Source organism: Podarcis melisellensis (assembly GCF_964234715.1).
Source record: "Podarcis melisellensis genome assembly, chromosome: 7".
Classification (NCBI taxonomy): domain Eukaryota; kingdom Metazoa; phylum Chordata; class Lepidosauria; order Squamata; family Lacertidae; genus Podarcis; species Podarcis melisellensis.
This window is the reverse complement of record NC_138539.1, coordinates 37,992,864-38,013,662: the sequence shown is the minus strand read 5'-3', so window position 1 is coordinate 38,013,662 and position 20,799 is coordinate 37,992,864. Positions and strand designations below refer to the sequence as shown.

The 20,799-nt window shown below is 41.5% G+C and overlaps 1 protein-coding gene across 2 annotated transcripts in view; it reads left to right on the top strand.

Moving 5' to 3' along the window:
- XKR4 (XK related 4) overlaps positions 1–20,799 on the top strand; it is a 133,847-nt gene that overhangs the window by 88,406 nt on the left and 24,642 nt on the right. For both annotated transcript variants that reach the window (XM_081917545.1, XM_081917546.1), the window contains one exon: positions 12,321–12,520. In XM_081917545.1, the coding sequence (XP_081773671.1) occupies positions 12,321–12,520 (200 nt within the window). The remainder of the gene's footprint in view (positions 1–12,320; positions 12,521–20,799) is intronic.

The following is a 20,799-nucleotide window of genomic DNA, read 5'->3' as shown; positions in this document are numbered from 1 at the left end:
TATCTGGTGCTCAGCTGCAAACTCCTTACTCATGAAATTACAGGAGCTGCCTGAATCCAAAAGCACCTTGACCTTTAGTGGGTGTCCGTTTGGCAGTTCTAGTAACACCTCTATCACTAAAGCAGGTCTGGGAGGTTCTGGCATGGGCACTTTCATTGCTCTTTGGCCTGGCTGCTGTGCCCCGACGGTGGCAGCCAGGCGTTGGCTTTTACTTGCTCCTTGCTTTCCTCTTCCTTTCCCCCAACAGCTCCTGCCATCCCTTGCCATTCCTTTCTTTGTGGGCAGACTCTGGCAAAGTGCCCTGGCTGTTGGCAGAGATAACATCTCTTGGCGCTCTTTCCCTCCTTCTTCCGCCCTTCACTGGGATTTGAAACTGCGCGCGCCCGCGCTGTTCCAACTTCCATCGGCTCTGCCGGCGGGAAAGATGGCTCTGGAATGTCTGGAATGCGGAACTCCCTCCAACGGTCTCCTTTCCCTTCCCGCCTTTCCAAAGCCCTCGCCTCCTGGCGCGCTCCTATGGCCAGCGCAGATTTGGTTAATTGGTCCATAGACTCCGCCCTGGGCCCCCGGGAAAGCTCATCTTTGACGGTTGAAGAAAGCCCCTCTTCGAAAAGCATTTGGATGGGCTCCGCCGATAGGTCCCACCCCAATTTATGAATCAGCATAGTAAATTCAGTCCAGTACTCACGGACAGATCTGCTTCCTTGCTGGCAAGCCATTAACTGCCTTCGCACCACCCCCTGCTCAATATCGCTGGAAAACATCAGGTCCATGGCACGAAAAAACTTCCTCGTGTCCTTTAAGATCTCATTATTCGCTGCCATCAGGGGTCTAACCCAATCTTTCGCCCCGGATTCGAGATGGCCAATCACATACGCCACTCGCGATTCCTCGTCGGGGAAGTCATCAAACTGCAAGTTTAGAGCGTATTGCATCTCTGTTCTAAAGGCATGATAGTTCCTGGGATCCCCCCCGAATTTCTGCACCAATCCTGGTACCTTTCTGGCGAGCGGGGTGGTTTTCTCCTTTCCCTTTTCTGCATCCTGAGCCCTCCTCTCCTCAAGCCTCGCCGTTTGCAGCGCCAACTGGATCTCCAACGCTCTGTACCTTTCTTCCAGGCTTGGACCCCCTCCAGCTGCTCCTGCACCCCCGGTTCCGGCTGGGTTGCTCATGATGCTTCTCTCTGCACAAGCTGGCTTTCGGTGACTTTCGGATTGCTGTGATGGGACGATGAGCTGCTTGTGCGTAAAATGCAAGTCCCTCAGAGTTTGATCAGGTTTTCAAACCTCTGCCTGTGACGGAGCCCCTCCAGCATGGCTGCGTCAATCACTAGTAGAATCCGAAAGTGGCTGCTTTCGGAAACGTTTCCAACATAAAAGCTCCTTAACGGAAACACGTCGTCTGGCCTCTCGGCGTGACAGTTTCCGTCGAGGTGTGGGTGTCCCTATAGGAGGTCCTGAGACCTCCCCACTGGTTTCGCTTGAAGCGTCTCTGAGCCATCCCTCCGACTCACTTTCCCTTGGAGTTCTTGCTCGCCCTCTACTGGTTCCCTCTTCCGCTGCTACTGCTCTCTCAACCTCAGGGAGCCTTTGCACCTGCGGCGCTTTAGATGTCAGTTCCCTGACAGAAAGGTTTCCCATTTTTTATTGTATACTGTATTGCTTCTGTGGAAGGAGCAGAATACAGCACTCCATTGAAGTGAATGGAAAGGTTTTTGGGTGTAACTTCTCTTTATGAGAACACGAGAGGTTCCTTTGATAGGAGCATACTGCTAGTTCAGGCTGTCTGCCTTTGGAGCAATCACATGTTTTAAAACCGAGGAATTTACACAGGGGAAAAAAGCTTCATTAAATACAAATGTGAAATTTCCAAATAATAATGTAGAAGCCTAAATGGGAAACATTGTTCTTCTCTAACCAGATTACATGAACCTTGAGACTATGCCTACTCTAGAAATATCAGAACGATTAATCTAGTCAACGATATTGTGTTGTTGTAGTTTTTGTTGTTTAGTCATTTAATCGTGTCCGACTCTTCGTGACCCCATGGACCAGAGCACGCCAGGCACTTCTGTCTTCCACTGCCTCCCGCAGGTTGGTCAGACTCATGCTGGTAGCTTTGAGAACACTGTCCAACCATCTCATCCTCTGTCGTCCCCTTCTCCTTTCGCCCTCCATCTTTCCCAACATCAGGGTTTTTTCCAGGGCGTCTTCTCTTCTCATGAGGTGGCCAAAGTATTGGGGCCTCAGCTTCACGATCTGTCTTTCCAGTGAGCACTCAGGGCTGATTTCCTTAAGAATGGATAGGTTTGTTCTTCTTGCAGTCCATGGGATTCTCAAGAGTCTCCTCCAGCACCATAATTCAAAAGCATCAATTCTTCTGCGATCAGCCTTCTTTATGGTCCAGCTCTCACTTCCATACATCACTACTGGGAAAACCATAGCTTTTACTATACAGACCTTTGTTGGCAAGCTTTCTAGACCTATTATGTCTAGGTTTGTCATTGCTTTTCTCCCAAGAAGCAGGCGTCTTTTAATTTTGTAGCTGCTGTCACCATCTGCAGTGATCATGGAGCCCAAGAAAGTAAAATCTCTCATTGCCTCCATTTCTTCCCCTTCTATTTGCCAGGAGGTGATGGGACCAGTGGCCATGATCTTCGTTTTTTTTGATGTTGAGCTTCAGACCATATTTTGCACTCTCCTCTTTCACCCTCAATAAAAGGTTCTTTAATTCCTCCTCATTTTCTGCCATCAAGGTTGTGTCATCTGCATATCTGAGGTTGTAGATATTTCTTCCGGCAATCTTAATTCTGGCTAGGGATTCATCCAGCCCAGCCTTTCGCATGATGAATTCTGCATATAAGTTAAATAAGCAGGGAGACAATATACAGCCTTGTTGTAGTCCTTTCCCAATTTTGAACCAATCAGTTGTTCCATATCCAGTTCTAACTGTACCTTCTTGTCCCACATAGAGATTTCTCAGGAGACAGATGAGGTGATCAGGCACTCCCATTTCTTTAAGAAATTGCCATAGTTTGCTGTGGTCGACACAGTCAAAGGCTTTTGCATAGTCAATGAAGCAGAAGTAGATGTCTTTCTGGAACTCTCTAGCTTTCTCCATAATCCAGCGCATGTTTGCAATTTGGTCTCTGGTTCCTCTGCCTCTTCTAAATCCAGCTTGCACTTCTGGGAGTTCTCGGTCCACATACTGCTTGACCCTTCCTTGTAGAATTTTAAGCATAACCTTGCTAGCGTGTGAAATGAGTAAAAAGGTAAAGGTAAAGGTACCCCTGCCCATACAGGCCAGTCGTGTCCGACTCTAGGGTTGTGCACCCATCTCACTTAAGAGGCCGGGGGCCAGCGCTGTCCAGAGACACTTCTGGGTCATGTGGCCAGCGTGACGAAGCTGCTCTGGCGAGCTGGCACCAGCATAGCACACGGAAACACCGTTTACCTTCCCGCTAGAAAGCAGTACCTATTTACCTACTTGCACTTAGGGGTGCTTTCAAACTGCTAGGTGGGCAGGAGCTGGGACCAAAAGACGAAAGCTCACCCCGCCGCAGGGATTCGAACCGCCGACCATGCGATCGGCAAGCCCTAGGTGCTGAGGTTTTACCCACAGCGCCACCCGCATCCATGAAATGAGTACCCTTGCCTAATTATATTTTGGGCGGAGCATCAAAAAACCTGAATAGAAAAGACCTGAGCTTTGGTGTGCCTTTTTGTGCAAGATGTTTGTTGATAATTGCTGTAACTCTTTTCTCAGATATTCTGTATAGAGGCTCACCACTCATGCATGGAGCAATATCTCAAAAATATTTCTGATATTTTTTTCTCCTATATATCTTACTGCTTTGGTTTTATGTATGTGCAAAGTTCCATAACAAGAAATTAGCTTTAGCTGTGAAAACTACTAGCTAAGATTGCTTGAATGAGCAGCATATTCAAGAGAGAATAAAATTCAATAGCTTTGAGACTGTGCATTGTGTTTCATGCATTTGTTCTCTGGAAATTAATAGGAGCCCAAGGAGATAGTGACCTGAAGACTGGCAGTGATAACTAGGCTCCAGACTCAACCTGAGCTGTAAGCATACTCAACTGTAGCATCTGAAAATGCTACAGGGCTCAGCAAGGAACTTAGCTTAAATGAAGCCCATGAAATAGGGGCTGAAATCAGCATTGGCCCCCACCTCCCCTGTTGAAGAAGTTCTTATGTTTGCTTGGGCCATTGAAAGTCTCTCTCTCTCTCTCTCTATATATATATTGGTTTTTTTAACATATCATTTCCAACAATCATATAACATAACTTTTTATCTTATACAATGTTTTAGACTTCCATTAACACCTCTGATGATTTTTCGTTCTTTATCACTTATTCTGCATTTCTTAATTTCCCTATTACGCTTAATTATCATTAACTAATAATTTTCCTCATAGTCTTTCTTGCAATATTTCAAATAATCCTCCTTACAAAATTTCTTGCAGACCTACTAGCATAATCTGTTCTTTACAATTACTTTTCAAATAGTTCGTATATTTACTCCAGTCTTCTAAGAATCTCTGGTCCCGCAGGTTTCGAACCCTTCGCATTAGTTTGTCTAATTCTGCATAGTCCATCAGTTTCATCCACCATTCTTCTTTCATCGGTAATTCTTCTTGCTTCTATTTTTGTGTCAATAATATTCTTGCTGTGGGCCATTGAAAGTCTCATCTCTAATATGGGGAACATTCAGATGTGGAATATCCACACCTGCTGTCTTAAGTAAGAGAGGCATCACATGAGGAGTCTCATCTTTTGTTAAAGTTTTTAGCTCAAAACTAGCCAAGTTCACTCATCTCTGCTGCAAACTACATTCAGCAAACCTATCTCCATTTTTACCAGCTTCCACTTCTTTTATACTTGCTTTGAATCACTGCAAACCATTTTTATTCTGAAGGTGTGTATATATAATTAGCAAATTTGTGATCTTTGACAAAGAGTAAATTGCATTTCTTGTACATGCTAGCAAAAGCAAGTTTTTTTAAAAAAAGTAAGGGGGGGGGAGAAAATCCAAAGTGCAGCTTGATTCTGTGCACATTTTCTTGGATGACAATCTGAGTTCAATGGAGCATAGCTTTCTAGACTTATTATACTGTTATGGTTGTAATCAGGATCATTATTTAGAAGACACCCAAGTTTCCTAAGTGCTGTGCAAAGACTAAGAGAACAGCATATTCCTACTAACTATATAATGAGCAAGATACAAATAAATATAACAGCAAAGAAAAATCGATTAGGAGCTGAGGGGAATGCTAGGAAATGGAGGCATATATATATACAGGGTTGTATTCAGTGTTTGTCCTACTCAGAGTAGGCCCACTGAAACTAATGAACACAAGTTGTTTAGATTCACTTATTTCAGTGGGTCCTCTCTTAAACAAAACTTAGATAGATGCAGCACTGTAATATGTAATTACCAGGCAGAGTAGCCACTGATCTGTGAGAAGAGGCTGTGAGAAGAGGCCTGTGAGAAGAGGAACCAAATGGCAGTTGGCCACAGCTGAACTGATGAATACTGTCTCACCTGTCTCTCAACTGCAGCCACATGAAATGTTATTGAGATATGCAGAGAAATAGCTAATGTGGAGACAACCTAGATGTGACCTTTCACTAACGGCATAGCCAAGAGCAACCAGTGTGGTGTCATGGAGCTATCTTCCCACCACCATCAGTGCTGCTGGATGATGAGATCCAGTGGTGATGCTGCTGCTCACAGAAGTGGGGGGATTAACAAATCTACTTGGAATCCTTTCTCCTAATTTCCAAGGAATTGGTTGAAGTCTTTTCAGCTTCATTGCATGCTAACATGATGATCTGTGATCTTCATTCCAGTAATTCTTTTTGTCATAATACAGATGTTTCCTGCAGCTGGAAGAGTAGATAAGCAATAACCTTTGCTGTTTGTTTCTGTTCTTCTGATTCATTTCTTAAAATGAATGTCCATCTGAAGTATGACTATATCGCCATCATTGCCTTTTGTCTCTGGAGGTGGGAATGCAGACACACTTACCGTATTTTTTGCTCTATAAGATGCACCTAGTTTTTGGAGCAGGAAAACAAGAAAAAAAATATTCTGAATCTCAGAAGCCAGAGCAGCCAGAACAGCAAGAGGGATCACTACACAGTGAAAGTAGCAATCCCTCTTACTGTTCTGGCTTCTGGGATATCTGTGCAGCCTGCATTGGCTCCATAAGACGCACACACATTTCCCCTTACTTTTTAGGAGGGAAAAAGTGAGTCTTATAGAGCAAAAAATATGGTAAGTTTTCAGCAAAGACACTAGTGGGGATTTCGTAAACCCTATTGTGTCTACCCAAACAAATGAAATGCTGTATGAATAGATGCTTTTGGAATTTGTGTTTCTTGCCAATCTTTAAATAAAAGCAATTGCCTCATTTAAAAAAAAAAGGGGTGTGCACTGCATCTTGTGATCAGTTATGCAGGGCTCAGTTTATCTAGGCCCCCTCCAATATTTTATTGAAGTTGTAAACCCCACTATCGGATTTCAGGTTTAGTCTTTTTCAGATATTCAGTATCATTGCAATTGTTAATTAATTTACTCTTCCAAACCTGGCCCAGCATCTTAATTCTGGTTTATTAAGCATGAACAAATGATGCCTTCAAGCTGTGGTTTGTTGTTGGTTTATGTTCACCATGGCTTACTGTTGTGTGCAAACCAGGACACTATAAGATGCTTGATGTGTTTTACAGAAAGGCAGAGTAGAAATTTTATCAATTAGCAAAGTATTTAGAGCATGGATATATCCTATATAAATATATTTTAAAAGTGACTCAATATGATAAAGATAATATATTTGTTTTTTATATAATAAATTTATTAGTTTTCAATTACAGTCCAATAATAGCCTCATTATAACAATACCAATTTATAATGCAATTATTAATACCAATCATTCAAATACCGAATTATATAATTTAGTTAAAGTGGCCCCCAGCATGCTAGATTTAATGATTTAATTACTTTCTTTAATTCTGCATTACAAAATCTTACTTGTTTCAATTACATCCCAGTCATAATAATAATCCCTTATACAACAACTGCAATATTAATAACTTCTATTTTTGTTGACACATTAAATGATTTATGAATCTTCAAGTGAGGAACTCAAACTATATCCTTGTTCTTCCTGTGTGTAGCAATTATTCTGTCCATGGTATTTTTTTCTGCCCTTGTAAGAAGTTATGTCTTTCTTTACTCCGATTGTTGCTGTTACACGTCGTGCCTTGGTCAGAGCTGATATCCCATTGTTGTTCCAGAAATTTCTTCATTGCTCCGTCCCATGCTTCATTGTTTTGCACCAAGAACTTTAACAACAGCTGCAAAAGTCGCTCTGTCTCAGTATATAAACTGCTTTCACCACTTTCCCTCTCAGGCTGGGAAGAAGAACAGTCTGTCGAACTGCAGATGACTCAATAAAGAACCTTATCAATTCCTTGACAGATCACAGACTCCTTTCATCCTTCCTTCCAGCTAAAGATATACAGCCAGTTATCCTTCCAGTTAAATTAAATTCCAAGTCCTCTTAGTGTTATTCAGTTCAGTTCATAGATAATAAAGGATGGGAAAGAGTGAGCTCTAAGTTTTCATCGTAAACCTTTTGCAAAGTAGCGCTTCCCCCTCTTTTCCCTTTTTTTACACACACAGTTCCTTTTCATGTTTTATTCCATATTTATAATCCAATTTCTTCCATCCTCACTTGTTCAAATATAATTTGAACTAATATTCAGAGGAGGCTTGTTGTACCATAAATGCAGAAAATAAAACTTTAAATAAAGAAACCGTAGGCTCCCCTCCTCCCCACTGTCTTTTGCACCAAATGAAGTATTAACTTAAATTCAAACCTTAAAGTCCTTGCAGTTGGTTTCTTCCGCAGTTTATGATTTCATCTCTTCTAGCACACACCTGTTCTTTAGTCCAATTAAGCTCTAATTAACAGGAGAACCTCTGCTTCTTAATGCCTGCATTGGAGGGTTTTCACCAGGCGAAGTGCTTTTGCACTCAGCACCTCCCTGCCCCCCCCCCATTCCATGCTGGAGTGAGAGCCAGGTTCTTGTATCTTGCATTCACTGCGAGTGAAGTCCATTCCCCCCATCACTGGGGGGAATTTGCAGGGATGATTTACCCTCAATCATCCTTGTTTTTCCTTCACCTTCGAGTGAGGGCTGCCGCCATTAAGGAAGAGTGGAACCAGAGGCCATAAAGATTATATATTTGGAACATATGTTTATCCTGGTATTAGCCACTGTGTCATGTCTACAGTCTTAAAATCCTAGGGCCAGACTTGATGAACTTGAGCAAAGCTCCTCTTGTGGATAATTATCTCCTTTCTAGATCTGTCTTTTAAGATGAGTCTATGATCCAGGTCACTCATCCTCCTAAATCCACTTGTGGATATAGCAAAATCATTTAACAGTACATGATACTAAGAAAGCACATCAAGAATTTTTTCTTTTAGTAGAAACTTGTGGATTTTAGTGAATAAAATCATGAATGGCTAGATGTCTACTGTTGCAAAGATAATGTGGCCTAAAAGGAGTGTCTAGCAAGGGGGGGGGGAGACACAATATACAATATTTATTACCATCACAAGACAGAGAAACAGCTTACAGTTCATTGTTCAAGTAGAAATTCAAGGGTTTTCCCTGGTAAATCTTCTGTAGAGCATAGCTGATGCCATTAGCTTACAAATTCATCTTTGGATTGAATGATGCAATCTAACCCTTCAGACCCACTCCCGCTAAAACACATTTTTCATTATTCAATACCTAACAAAAAAAAAGTAGGGAGGTTATGTTTCTGTGAAGTAACATTGAGAGCTGGGGGATAGCAAGTGTCATGTGAGCCATTATTTTGTATGTCTCTGAGAGCACCTATGCTCCTCCGACTGCTTTCTTCTATGGATGACATACTGCTAGGTTCAGTACTGCTGACAGTACTTGGTTTCCCAGTTAGTAAATTTGGATATTGGGGTTTTCGGTCTCAGGTGACAGAAAATCCAAGAGCACTGATTTCTAGTAAAATAAAACAAGAAATAATTATAGCAAGTTAAAATACCCCCCCCCACACACATTCATTTCCAGTTCTATAAGCTAGATATAGCAGGCCACTTCTAGGTGTTATAATGTGTGTCTGTCACTGGGTAACCTCCACTGCATAATGAAATGTGGCACTTTCTGCATGATGGCAGTGACTAGACCTATTTTTATGCAGCTGCATAGTTTCAGCATCCTTTTCAGCATCCTGCCATTATGACACATTCATATTTTTTTTTTCATAGCATCAAGATAATTTCTTATATTCATTGGGGGAGTGGAATTTATTGGTAAGAGATATAGTCTGGCTAAAAACTGAGGGGAAATGGCACAGTTCTAGCAGTTAAAAGCTTCTGCGTTGAACGTGAAGTTATCTGTTTCTGACCACGTTCTTGGTCATGCACAACATCATTTTGGGTTACATTTTTTCCCTTTTACTGTTTTGTATCATGTGTATTGTTTGCAGGATGATTACTGCACCAAAAGCAGCCCTACCTTGTCCCTTGTTCTCAGAACCAGGTACAGATATTTAAAGTATGCACCCAATCTGATAGGGAGCCTGGACTGGGAGATGAAATCCCTATAAATAACAGCAAGAGCCCTTTCCGGAACCTCAAGTCTGTGTCGGGGGGGGGGGGGAGCTCTACCTTTTTCATCCTTTCAAATCTTGGTGACACAAGTGAAGTCAGTCTCCTCATTCAGGATCATTAAATAGCAGCATCATAAGATCTATGGAGGGGGAGGGTAGCTTGATTATTCAGAGTACGATGTTAGGATCAGGTGAAGCAGACCTGAAATGTTGGATTTCTCTTCTCCTTCCAATGTCTTGCCCACTCACTCTGCCTAGTGGCTCCCCCTACCCACAGCATTTCCCCACAGATGATTCCAAGCACATAATACAAAACTGATCAAACAGGTAACATGTTTTTCAGAAAGATTATGCAAGGCATCTAGAAATGCCTTTGGTGTGATTCATTAGGCTTGTTCTTACAACAGGCCACACACCTCCCCCAATCCACCCCAGTGTCAATGATGTCCAGAGGAAGAGGATTGGGGCTGAAGGCTAAACTGTCAGTGAGAACAGTGTGTGAGACAGTCAAATCAAATGTGTGGGTTTTTGGTTTGCGGTTTGCTTCAATTTCCATAGTGTTGAAGTTAAGACTGGTAGCTCATTTTCCATACTTTCTTTGGTGCCTTGGTGGAATTTATAAGCACCATAACTCTTTTGTGAAACTAGAGGTCATAGAATCTTAGAATTTTATTCCACATATTATTTTCAGATCCTGAAGCTTGCGTGTTCTAGTTGGTCACTTCTGCCTGCAGAGGTTTTAACCCAGAAGAGTGGGGTTGTGGTGGAAGTTGTTCTAGACAAAGAACAAACGTTTATTTTTTCAGTATAATCCTCTTAATAGTGAAAGAAAACATAGTCTAGTTCTATGTTGTTTAATTGCCAGGAATGTTGTGAATGTGATACTCCTACAAATTTTGGGTCATTCTTTGTCACAGATCATTTTCATGGATACATTTCCTGTTTATATATAACACTAACATTTTTTTCAGCCTCAATTTAGATTGAAGGTTATAATACCAAGTGTTTAAGATACCAATAAAACTGGTTCTCTAGTATATATATATTTACTTATTTATGGTAAGTTGTGTTCATTTTTTAACTCCCCCACACTTTTATATTCAGGTACAGCTAATAAGCAAATACTTTGGAAAGAAAATAGGACAATATATCTTTATTTAAACAGTCAGCTCCATTGAGCTAAAAATACAGCATAGTTTTTTTTCCTGGTAGCTAGGCAACTGGAAAAAAACACCACTTACCTGAATTGCTGTTTACTTTTTATTTTTAAATCCCAGCTGTAGAGATTTTTATTCTCTGTACTTATGAGATGGTAGAAAGAGTAACTGTTTATGGTGTAGCTAAATTGTTTAATGTACTGTTTGGTGCAGGAAGCAAATTAGACATTGGAATAAGCGTCTCCTGTATCTGTAACAAGCCATTAGTAATATTTGATCTTTTCATAAATGTTTCAATATGTTATATATTATAAGCAATTGCCCTCTCTTGACTTGGGTGGTGGCTGTCATAAATATCAGAGCGTATGAGGCATGAAATCAGTACATTTCTATTTTTCTGTAGAATGCAAATGTTGTTCTAGTCAACTGTATCTTCATAGCAATTTCAAATCAAGCAAATGGTCATAGTACACCATTTGCTTGACTTGTAAGAAAGCAAAGTAGGTTGTCTTTCTACTACTCTATCTACTACTATGTAGCATATTTATTTAGTAACATCTTGCTATAAAAACGTTGAAGAGAGCATCTCATAGGCATAGCATATAATTTGGTGAAGAAGTTGAAAGTCAATAATTTATTGAAAGATCTGGTAACTCCAGATTAATTCTGGGCCAGGCTACACAAGACCGATCCATATTGAGCACATGGGTGATTTAGGGCAGTGCAACAGGTTTTCCCTGCGCAGTATGCCGAGCCAAAGGGGCACCTTCCCACCTTCTTCCCAAAGCCTACTTAGCACTTTGGGAAAGAGGCCAGAGCCCTCTAGGACCCTGCCAGAGCCTTGCGGCTCCTTTCTGAAAACCCAGCACATGAATCTGGGAAGGCTGGCTGACAGGGAACGGAACATCAATTCCCCCCCCCTTACTGCCCCACTGAGGTTTACATCCTCACAGCCGAGAAGAAAATTAAAAGCTGTTTCAGAATAATTGAAAATATTCGTTCAGTTCAATCCTATGCATGTCTATGCAGAAGTAAGCCTCACTAAATTCAAAGGGCTTACTCGCAGAAAAATGTGCTTAGGACTACAGCCTAGTTGTTGGGTATTTGGTGGATTAAAAATTGCTTTAGTGTTCATATTTACCTGATGAGTTTTCTAGCCAACTTTTATAATAATACTTCAGTGATGAGACTGGTCTGTAAAAGTGTACACTTGTTTGATCTTTTTTCTAGTTTTTGGAATAGACTCCTCCCAGTGCATGTACAGAAGAGGGTTCCTTTGGCCGATCTCATTGGTAGCTTGTCAAAGGCTTTACTAAACTATTCTGATTTTGAATTATACATTAATTTAATCTTGCAGTCTGCTCCCTCTCCATGATCTTGCAATCTACACTTTACAAATACATGCATGCAGAGAGTATATTAGTGTTACATTAGAGTAAAAATGCCATCCTTTGAAATACCTTTCATTCACTTCTTTTTAGGTATTTTCACACTATCTACTTGGGCATCCGAAGTAGACGGAGTGGTGATAGTGACAGATGGCGCTTTTATTGGAAAATGGTTTATGAGTATGCAGATGTGAGTATGCTGCATTTGCTTGCTACATTTCTAGAAAGTGCCCCACAACTGGTCCTCCAGCTCTGCATTGTTGTACAGACACGTACTCTTCAGGCCCTCCAAGGTAAGGATTTATTTATTTATTGGTCTTAATTAATATGTACAGATAAAACTGTATGCATATATGCAACCTAATGCTATATATACTGAAGTAAAGACCTAAGAATAATTTATTTTTAATGGGGGCTAAAAGAAAGCAAAGGAGAAATACATCAAGCTTCTGCCAAGCTGTTATTAATGTGTTTTGGATTTAACAAACTTAAATAATCCAATTTTCCTACACAAAAAGGCCAGGGTTTAAAGGGGAAATCCAGACCAGAAATGCAGTTCCCTGTATGTATGGGTGGTAAATGCTAGCAGCCTTTATATTTTAATCATGAGAGGCAATATGTTTTTTTTAACCTTCATTCTGGATCAATGAACGCAAGTTGGATTTGATGACTCCCAGGGTCCCTTCCAACTCTACAGTTCTATAATTCTGTGTTTTTAAGTGTTGTGAAAGTAGGAGACAGTGTAGCATTTAGGTTGAAGAGTGAGCTCCTATTCCACAATACAAAACAAGACATGATGCTGCCAGGTCAACAAAAATATTGGCACATCTGGAGATATGCTACAAGGCTGGAAGCATGGGATGAACATTGGGGTTAGTAAAGAGGGCTAACCAAAATGAGCCAAAGCTGATAGTTGCTGATAGTTACTCAAAGAGCTTGCTTACCAACTAGGCTGTGTGACACCAGTGCCAGGATCCATCTTTAGTAACAATTTGCAACTTTCATTGTGTCGCCAGGTCAAAAGAAGCACATGACATGATATTACCAAGGATTCTGTGAATTTGACATTCAACCTAGATTCCATTCTGTTGTAATTGCTTATTCTCATGGCCATTTTCAGACATTATTAAAAGTTTATTCTTACTGCCATTTAAGACTTTATTAAAGGCAGGGTTCCTGATTGCATATACAATTCATGGCTGTCTGTAACCAAATCATTCTACCCCAAGTCCCTCCAAAATAGACCCGCTTTGGCTAAGGACTCAGCTGACTCCAGTGTACAGCCCAAATGTCTATTGATCTAACAATCTCCTTTTATAAAATTCCAAAATCTCATCTTCAAAAACTTTATTTAGTAACATTATTGCATTTCTTTAAATATGGGCATAATAAAGTACAAAATGCTGGCTAGAAGCAGTATATGCTCATTCTGAAGTGGTATATTCTTCTGTCTGGTAGATTTACAAATGCAGCCATTCTTGCTGCAGACACCATACCACAGAAACAGTATGCTTGTAGTTGTGATGTACCCTGGCAATACTATAGCCCAGTTCCTTCACCTTTATTCTGTGAATCGTTTTGTTCTAGGATATCCTTAATAATTGTCCTTTTAAGAAAGACTTCTTAATGAACATACATATTACTAATTGTATGCCAGTGCCTTGTACAGGAAAAGACTGATATACATGACACTACACACTTTTCTTTCAGAATAGGACATAAATTCCTCTTAAGATTGTTCCAAGCCTTCTACTTGAACTATTTTTAATGATAACAACAACAACAACAACAACAACAACAACAACAACAACAACAACAACAACAACTTATTTATACCCCGCTCATCTGGCTGGGTTTCCCCAGCCACTCTGGGCAGCTTCCAACAAAAGTCTCCAAAGATCTCCTGGATTTAAAATAATCCTCCATTCTAGCAATATTTCTGATAGCCATGCATATCAACATAATTCCCCCCCCCCAATTAAAAAAAAACCTAACAACTTCTGCATGTCAAGTTGTTTCATATATGTTTTGAATGTGAGGTACTTTAGTTTTGCTAAAAACTTAGTAAATCTTAGAGGTAGACTAACCACATTATAATTATGATTATGATTCCCAGGCCATCTGGCTGGGCTTCATATTCATATAGGTGATAATGCATACATGATAATCGTTTCTATTTTAAATGAATACACAAACACTCTCAAATATATACCGTATTTTTTGCCCTATAGGACGCACTTTTTCCCCTCCAAAAATGAAGGGGAAATGTCTGTGCGTCCTATGGGGCGAATGCAGGCTTTCGCTGAAGCCTGGAGAGCAAGAGGCGTCGGTGCACACCGACCCCTCTCGCTCTCCAGGCTTCAGGAAGCTATCCACAAGCCTCGCGTGCCCGGCGGGAGGTCCCGCCGGGCGCACGAGGCTTGGGGCAGCAGCTTGCAGCCCGAAGCAAGGGGCGAGCTGCAGAGCCCGCCCCCTGCTTCAGGCAGATGTTGGCAAGCCTCGCGTGCCCGGCAAGGCTTGGGGCGGCAGCCTGTTCTGGGGGCTGAGGTCGGGGGAAGCTCAGGCTTCCCCAGCAACAGCCCCCGTGCCTGGGGGGAAAATAAAATTTTCCCCTTTATTCCCCCCCCCCCAAAAAAAAAAACTAGGCGCGTCCTATGGGGCAAAAAATACAGTACATTTCCATCCATAACAAGTTGCTTATAATGGCTCGTTGGGTTATTATGTTTGGGTTGCCATTAATTATGCCAAATGATATCAGTGAGTAAAAAACTTAAGCCACCAAAGATTTGAATGTAGGTGGATTTGCATGTAGGTTGTTTCTTTGTGAATCAGATTCTGTAAGTTCATTTTAGGTGCCACACAAGGCAACAGAAAATATTGGAAGGAATACACCTTTCAATAAAAAACACTCTCTTAGAGCACTCTCTGCAGAGCAATGAGAATCTAATATGTTAGTGAATAGGAAGTAGTAAATATAACAAATACTGGGATGGGGGGAATGGGGTGCGAAAGATTTTAAAAACTAACTTCAATCCTTTTTTTTTTTAAGGCAAAAGTTGTGAAAAATTCTGCCCCTAGCAAGCTTCTCCTCAAGAATTGAGCATAATGATGATTCAGTGCAGTTCCTCAGATAATGTAACATTTAGGAGGGGCAGCTTACAGAAACATCATAGGGCTGCATAAATGGTACTTAATTTCTCACAGCTGTGCTTTGCTACAGCTGATTTTATTTTTAAATCCCACAGCATAGCCTGTTACGTTTCTTCACAGTGAACTGTCAATTCGGGGGGTGGGAGGGTGGCATCTTTGCTATGCTTATTGTTTCCGTGATCAATACACATCCTTTTAATTTTCTTCAGAAGCTAGTGGCATGACAATACTTATTTAGCAATTTGTTCTCTGCTGCTGAGAAGACTAGTTATCAAGTAGATGTGATATGTCAGAGTCTCTGAACACAATTATTTACCACATAAACAATACATTTATGATGCAGGTAAATAACAATGGGATTGTTTTATAATGAAAATGAAACTAGTTGAGCAAATAATACATTTTACTGGCTACTGTGTATGGTGTTCACCTTGTCTCACACAGCTTCAGTCTCTGGAATGAAGCTGAGAATAATTTTAAAAATCCAAAACAATTTTCTAAATCTCATTGTGACATACTTCTGAGTAAGCAGGGATAAAATTATGCAGTGCCACCTTTTTATCCTATGAAATTTGTAAGAATTGACTTCTTTTCTGAACCAAAGTGCTCGCGCTATAAATATATTTAAAAAACCCTTTAATCCACATTTGCTTCAATAATAGTAATAATATACAGATATTTTGTTCCCACTGGTCTTGGTGGCTTGTTTTTGGTGTCATAGTTGCTGTGTGCCTGGTTATTTCTTCTACCTGTTGCCTCAGTCATGATGCTTTCAGTTCCTTCTGTCATAAATGATTAAATGCCAATAATACTGAGCTCCTGAGAAGGCAGAACATTCACTTTTTAAAGACAGATGGGTCAGTAAGGTTCCAGGCTTGGTTTGGCTTCTTATTTAACAAGTTTAAATTTAGAAAGATTGGTTAAAATACTTAACACAGAGCTGAATTTCATAGCTTGATAGTAGCCTTGTTCAGGTGTTATTCATCAGTTTCTCCATGTGTGCTGTCCCTCCTTGCTCCTCCCCAAGTTGAGTGGAAAGGTCTGGAAGAGAATTCTACTCATGTTTGAACCAACATACTAACAAGCTTCCATTATTTGGAACCCTGTGTTATCAGAGTTCCCAATCATGGAGAGGCTTACAAATGCAAATCCCTGAACCCACTGTTAAGAACTTATTGTTCAATACTGGGAAAGCCAGGGGTTGAGTTGGTAGGAATTGCATACACAGGAATGTTGGGCCTGGGGCTGGCATGCATATCCTAATCACTAAAAGCTCACTGTAATTGGATACCACAAACAGGAGGATTGCCTGAATTGGAACTTTGTACCTTTGAAACCATTAAACATTCTGAAACTGGCACAGACCTTGCTGGTATGACCATTGCACCAATTTGCCCATGTTTCACCAGAGGATCTTTTACAGAATCAAAGCCTTTTCTTTTCCGGAAGAAACTTAAAGATGTGCATGTTAAAGTCTGGCCTCAGCTACTTACCATAGGACTAGAACCAAGAACAGCTTGGTTTAAGATCTGGAACCTATCCAGCTAAAAATTAGAGGTTTCTCAAATATGTTTTTAGCAGAGAAGCTCAAAAACTGCCAGGCTGTGAACAGATATTGAACAATGCTGTGATCAGATTTTGGCTCATTGATCTTTGTAGCCTCTTGTGCTTGAAGAATGTACATGAAGAAGAGACATAATAAAACATCTTTCTCATCTTGTTTAAATGACAGCTCTGGATTAATCAGAATTTCTGCAAAACTGTCTATTTGGCAGTCAATCAGACAAAAGAAATATAATTCATAAACTGGAACAATGTTTCATTGCTTTTGGGGTTGCTGTTTCTTGCATCCTTCAGATCTCCTGGGGTTGTAGTCTGAAAATATATTCTGAGTGTATATTTTTCCATTGTTGTTATGTTTCGTCTTCAGGAGAGGAAAAGTGAAATATTGTAAATGGTAAGCTTTATTGCGAAGGGACGACTGCCTTTCCTCAAATGTTCATGAGCATGATTTAAAACAGGGCTAACCCTTCCTTTGACTCAGTGATAAAAACCCATGCTGTGCATGTTAATGATCCCAAGGTTCAAACCCTTGCATATCCAGGTAGGACTGAGAGAAATGCTAGAGAACCACGGCTAGTTAGTACATTGACAGCACTGAGCTCAATTATCTGACTTCTTGCACAGCTTCCTGTGTTCCTAATTTGGCAGATTCCTACGTTGCTAATACTTGTAGTTAAGCAGTTTGCATTGTATTTTGTTTATGAACAGTTAATTAGAGTTGAAGCAGAATGCAACCTAAGCCACATCCAACCACAAATGTTTCTTAAAGGATATCTACATTTGAGACTCATTGCCCTTTCAGAGTTTGCAGTCAAGGCAGCGTCATTGGGGAGGAGAACTACATGTTTTGTAGTTCTATGCATCTACATGTTTTGTAAAGGTTACATTTACATGATGTATATCCTGCACTTTGTGAATATGAGTTTTTCTAATCTGAGAATCCCCAGACTCAGAGCCAGATTATTGTTGTGTACTTTGCATACCTGTTTTTAAAAGTTCAAGTAAATTGCAGCAATCGATTAGCATGCACCATGTTTTTGTGCTGTCTGAATAATGCAGACCACACTAGCAAAAAATAGACAATGTAGAGTGGTACTTCGGTTTTTGCATGTCTCCATTAACAAACATTTTGGTTTTCGAATGCTGTAAACACGGAAGTAAATGCTTCGGTTGTCAAACATGCCACACGGCTTCCACTGAGTGCAAGATCCTAAGGCCTAGCTGTCAGCTATTGAGTTTTTGGTTTTTGAACGTTTCAGAACTCGAACGGTCTTCCGGAATGGATTACGTTCGGAAACCAAAGTACTACTGTACACATAATGATTTGTTTGTCAGTACATTTATATCTTATTTTTCTATGTAGTAGTGTTCAAAGAGAATAACAGAAAGATTCATAAAACAATACAATATTGTTAAAAATTTTTGAAAAAGAACCACAGATATCAACAAACTCAATAAAAAATAAGCAGCAGCTTTTACAATGATAAGGATTCACAATTTACACATCAGTAATAATTCTCTTGGTTTAAGTTATAAACAGAAGACAATTTTCCGGGACAAGGGAGTTTCCCTCTAGATTTTCATTCCTGATATTCCTCATATTTCCAAACTTCATCAAAATCACTTGGTTCCCTATATATAGTACGAGAACACTATCCAAGTTATTCCTATGAGTCACCTACTTTACCTCTTCTGTGCTCCCCCCTCCTGCTGTCTCTGTCCTTAACAATCTGTTCACCGTGCATAAACTAAAAGATCAGTTAATGAAGTGGTTATTTATGCTCTATTCAAACTTCACGACAAACAATGCAATATAGAAAATGTGTATTGGTGAATTATATATTGTACAGTGGTGCCTCGCAAGACGAAATTAATTCGTTCCACATGTCTTTTCGTCTTGCGAGTTTTTTGTCTTGCGAAGCACGGTTTCCCATAGGAATGCATTAAAAATCAATTAATGCGTTTCTATGGAAACCGCCTTCAGACCAGGTCCGGGGACAGTCTGTCCCCCACCTCTTCTGAAGGCCGGCGGGGGGCGAAAGTCTTTGCTTCCCCCCGCCTGCCTTCCCGGGACAGCGGAGAAGCAGGGCTGCCTTCCTGCTCTCCCGGGAAGGCAGGCGGGGGGGGGGGAGCAAAGACTTTTGCCCCCCGCCAGCCTTCAGAAGAGGTCCAGGACCTCTTCCGAAGGCGGGCGGGGGGCAAAAGTCTTTGTCCCCCCCTGCCTGCCTTCCCGGGGGCTTTTAAATCGCCCCGGGACTGTCCTGGGGCGATTTAAAAGCCCCCGGACGGCTTTTGAAGGCAGGCGGGGGGGGGAGCAAAGACTTTGCTCCCCCCCGCCTGCCTTCAAAAGCCATCCGGGATAGCGGGAAGCGCTTCCCTGCTATCCCGGACCGCTTTTAAAATGCTGGCGGTGGGGAGCAAAGCCTTTCGGCCCCCGCCGGCTTTCCTGGACCTCTTCTGAAGGCCGGAGGGGGGGGGAAGGCTTTGCTCCCCACAGCTAGCATTTAAAAGAGGTCCCCGGAGATTTCCCTATGGGCTTTCCTCTTGCGAAGCAAGCCCATAGGGAAATTCGTTTTGCGAAGCACCTCCAAAACGGAAAACCCTTTCGTCTAGCGGGTTTTTCGTCTTGTGGGGCGTTCGTCTTGCGGGGCACCACTGTAAATGGGAGTTATAGCAAAGCCCTTCTTTGCTATAGGGGTAAAGGGACCCCTGACCATTAGGTCCAGTTGTGGCCGACTCTGGGGTTGCGGCGCTCATCTCACTTTATTGGCTGAGGGAGCCGGCGTACAGCTTCCGGGTCATGTGGCCGGCATGACTAAGCCGCTTCTGGCGAACCAGAGCAGCACACAGAAACGCTGTTTACCTTCCCGCCGGAGGGGTACCTATTTATCTACTTGCACTTTGACGTGCTTTCGAACTGCTGGGTTGGCAGGAGCAGGGACAGAGCAACAGGAGCTCACCCCGTCGTGGGGATTCTAACCGCCAACCTTCTGATCGACAAGTCCTAGGCTCTGTGGTTTAACCCACAGCACCACCCACATCCCCAAAATTAGGGATAGAAATACTTTAAATAAATAAGAATTGCCCATACCACAGCTTCCTTTTGGCAGTCCAACTAGTTTCCATTGTTGTAAGATGACCATCGTATGTGGAATTTACATGATCTCCCCTGTGCTAAGGTTCCTATTTCTGAAGTGAAGCTATTTTTGTTTAATTTTTTAAAAGAGGCATGGAAGACAAACAAAAGTGGAAGTTCAAATGTATTACAGTTGGTTTGACCTTTTACCAGCCAATGACCTTATTCAAGTCACTGCTTTTTCTCTGACTGGATATAACATACTTTTTTATTTTACTGCTTCTGCTTTATTGGTACTAAAAATAACTACCAGGAAAGGTATCAGTACTTTTTACTGTCTCTGCTGCCAGGAAGAGAGAAAGCAGGCCAAATGACTTGGAAGTTAAGAGGACATTGAGAATGGCATCTTTTATTACAGAATGTTCTCAGCGATTGTAATTCCTGCTAGCATGCCCTCTGGCTGATCAGCTGGGGCCGAAAGCAGCAAATGGCCACCTCTGCGAAGTGGTGTGAGAGAGAGGAGGAGAAGCCTCCTGCCCTACTAAGCCAACAAGTGTCTTTGAATGCAGCTGAGGAAAAATGCACCCCTTCCCATCTTTGCATGAGAGTGTGGTGGAGTCTCCTTCTTTGGAGGTCTTTAAGCAGAGGCTTGACAACCATATGTCAGGAGTGCTCTGATGGTGTTTCCTGCTTGGCAGGGGGTTGGACTCGATGGCCCTTGTGGTCTCTTCCAACTCTATGATTCTATGATTCTATGAATGGCCCAGTGATGTCTGTGTCCCA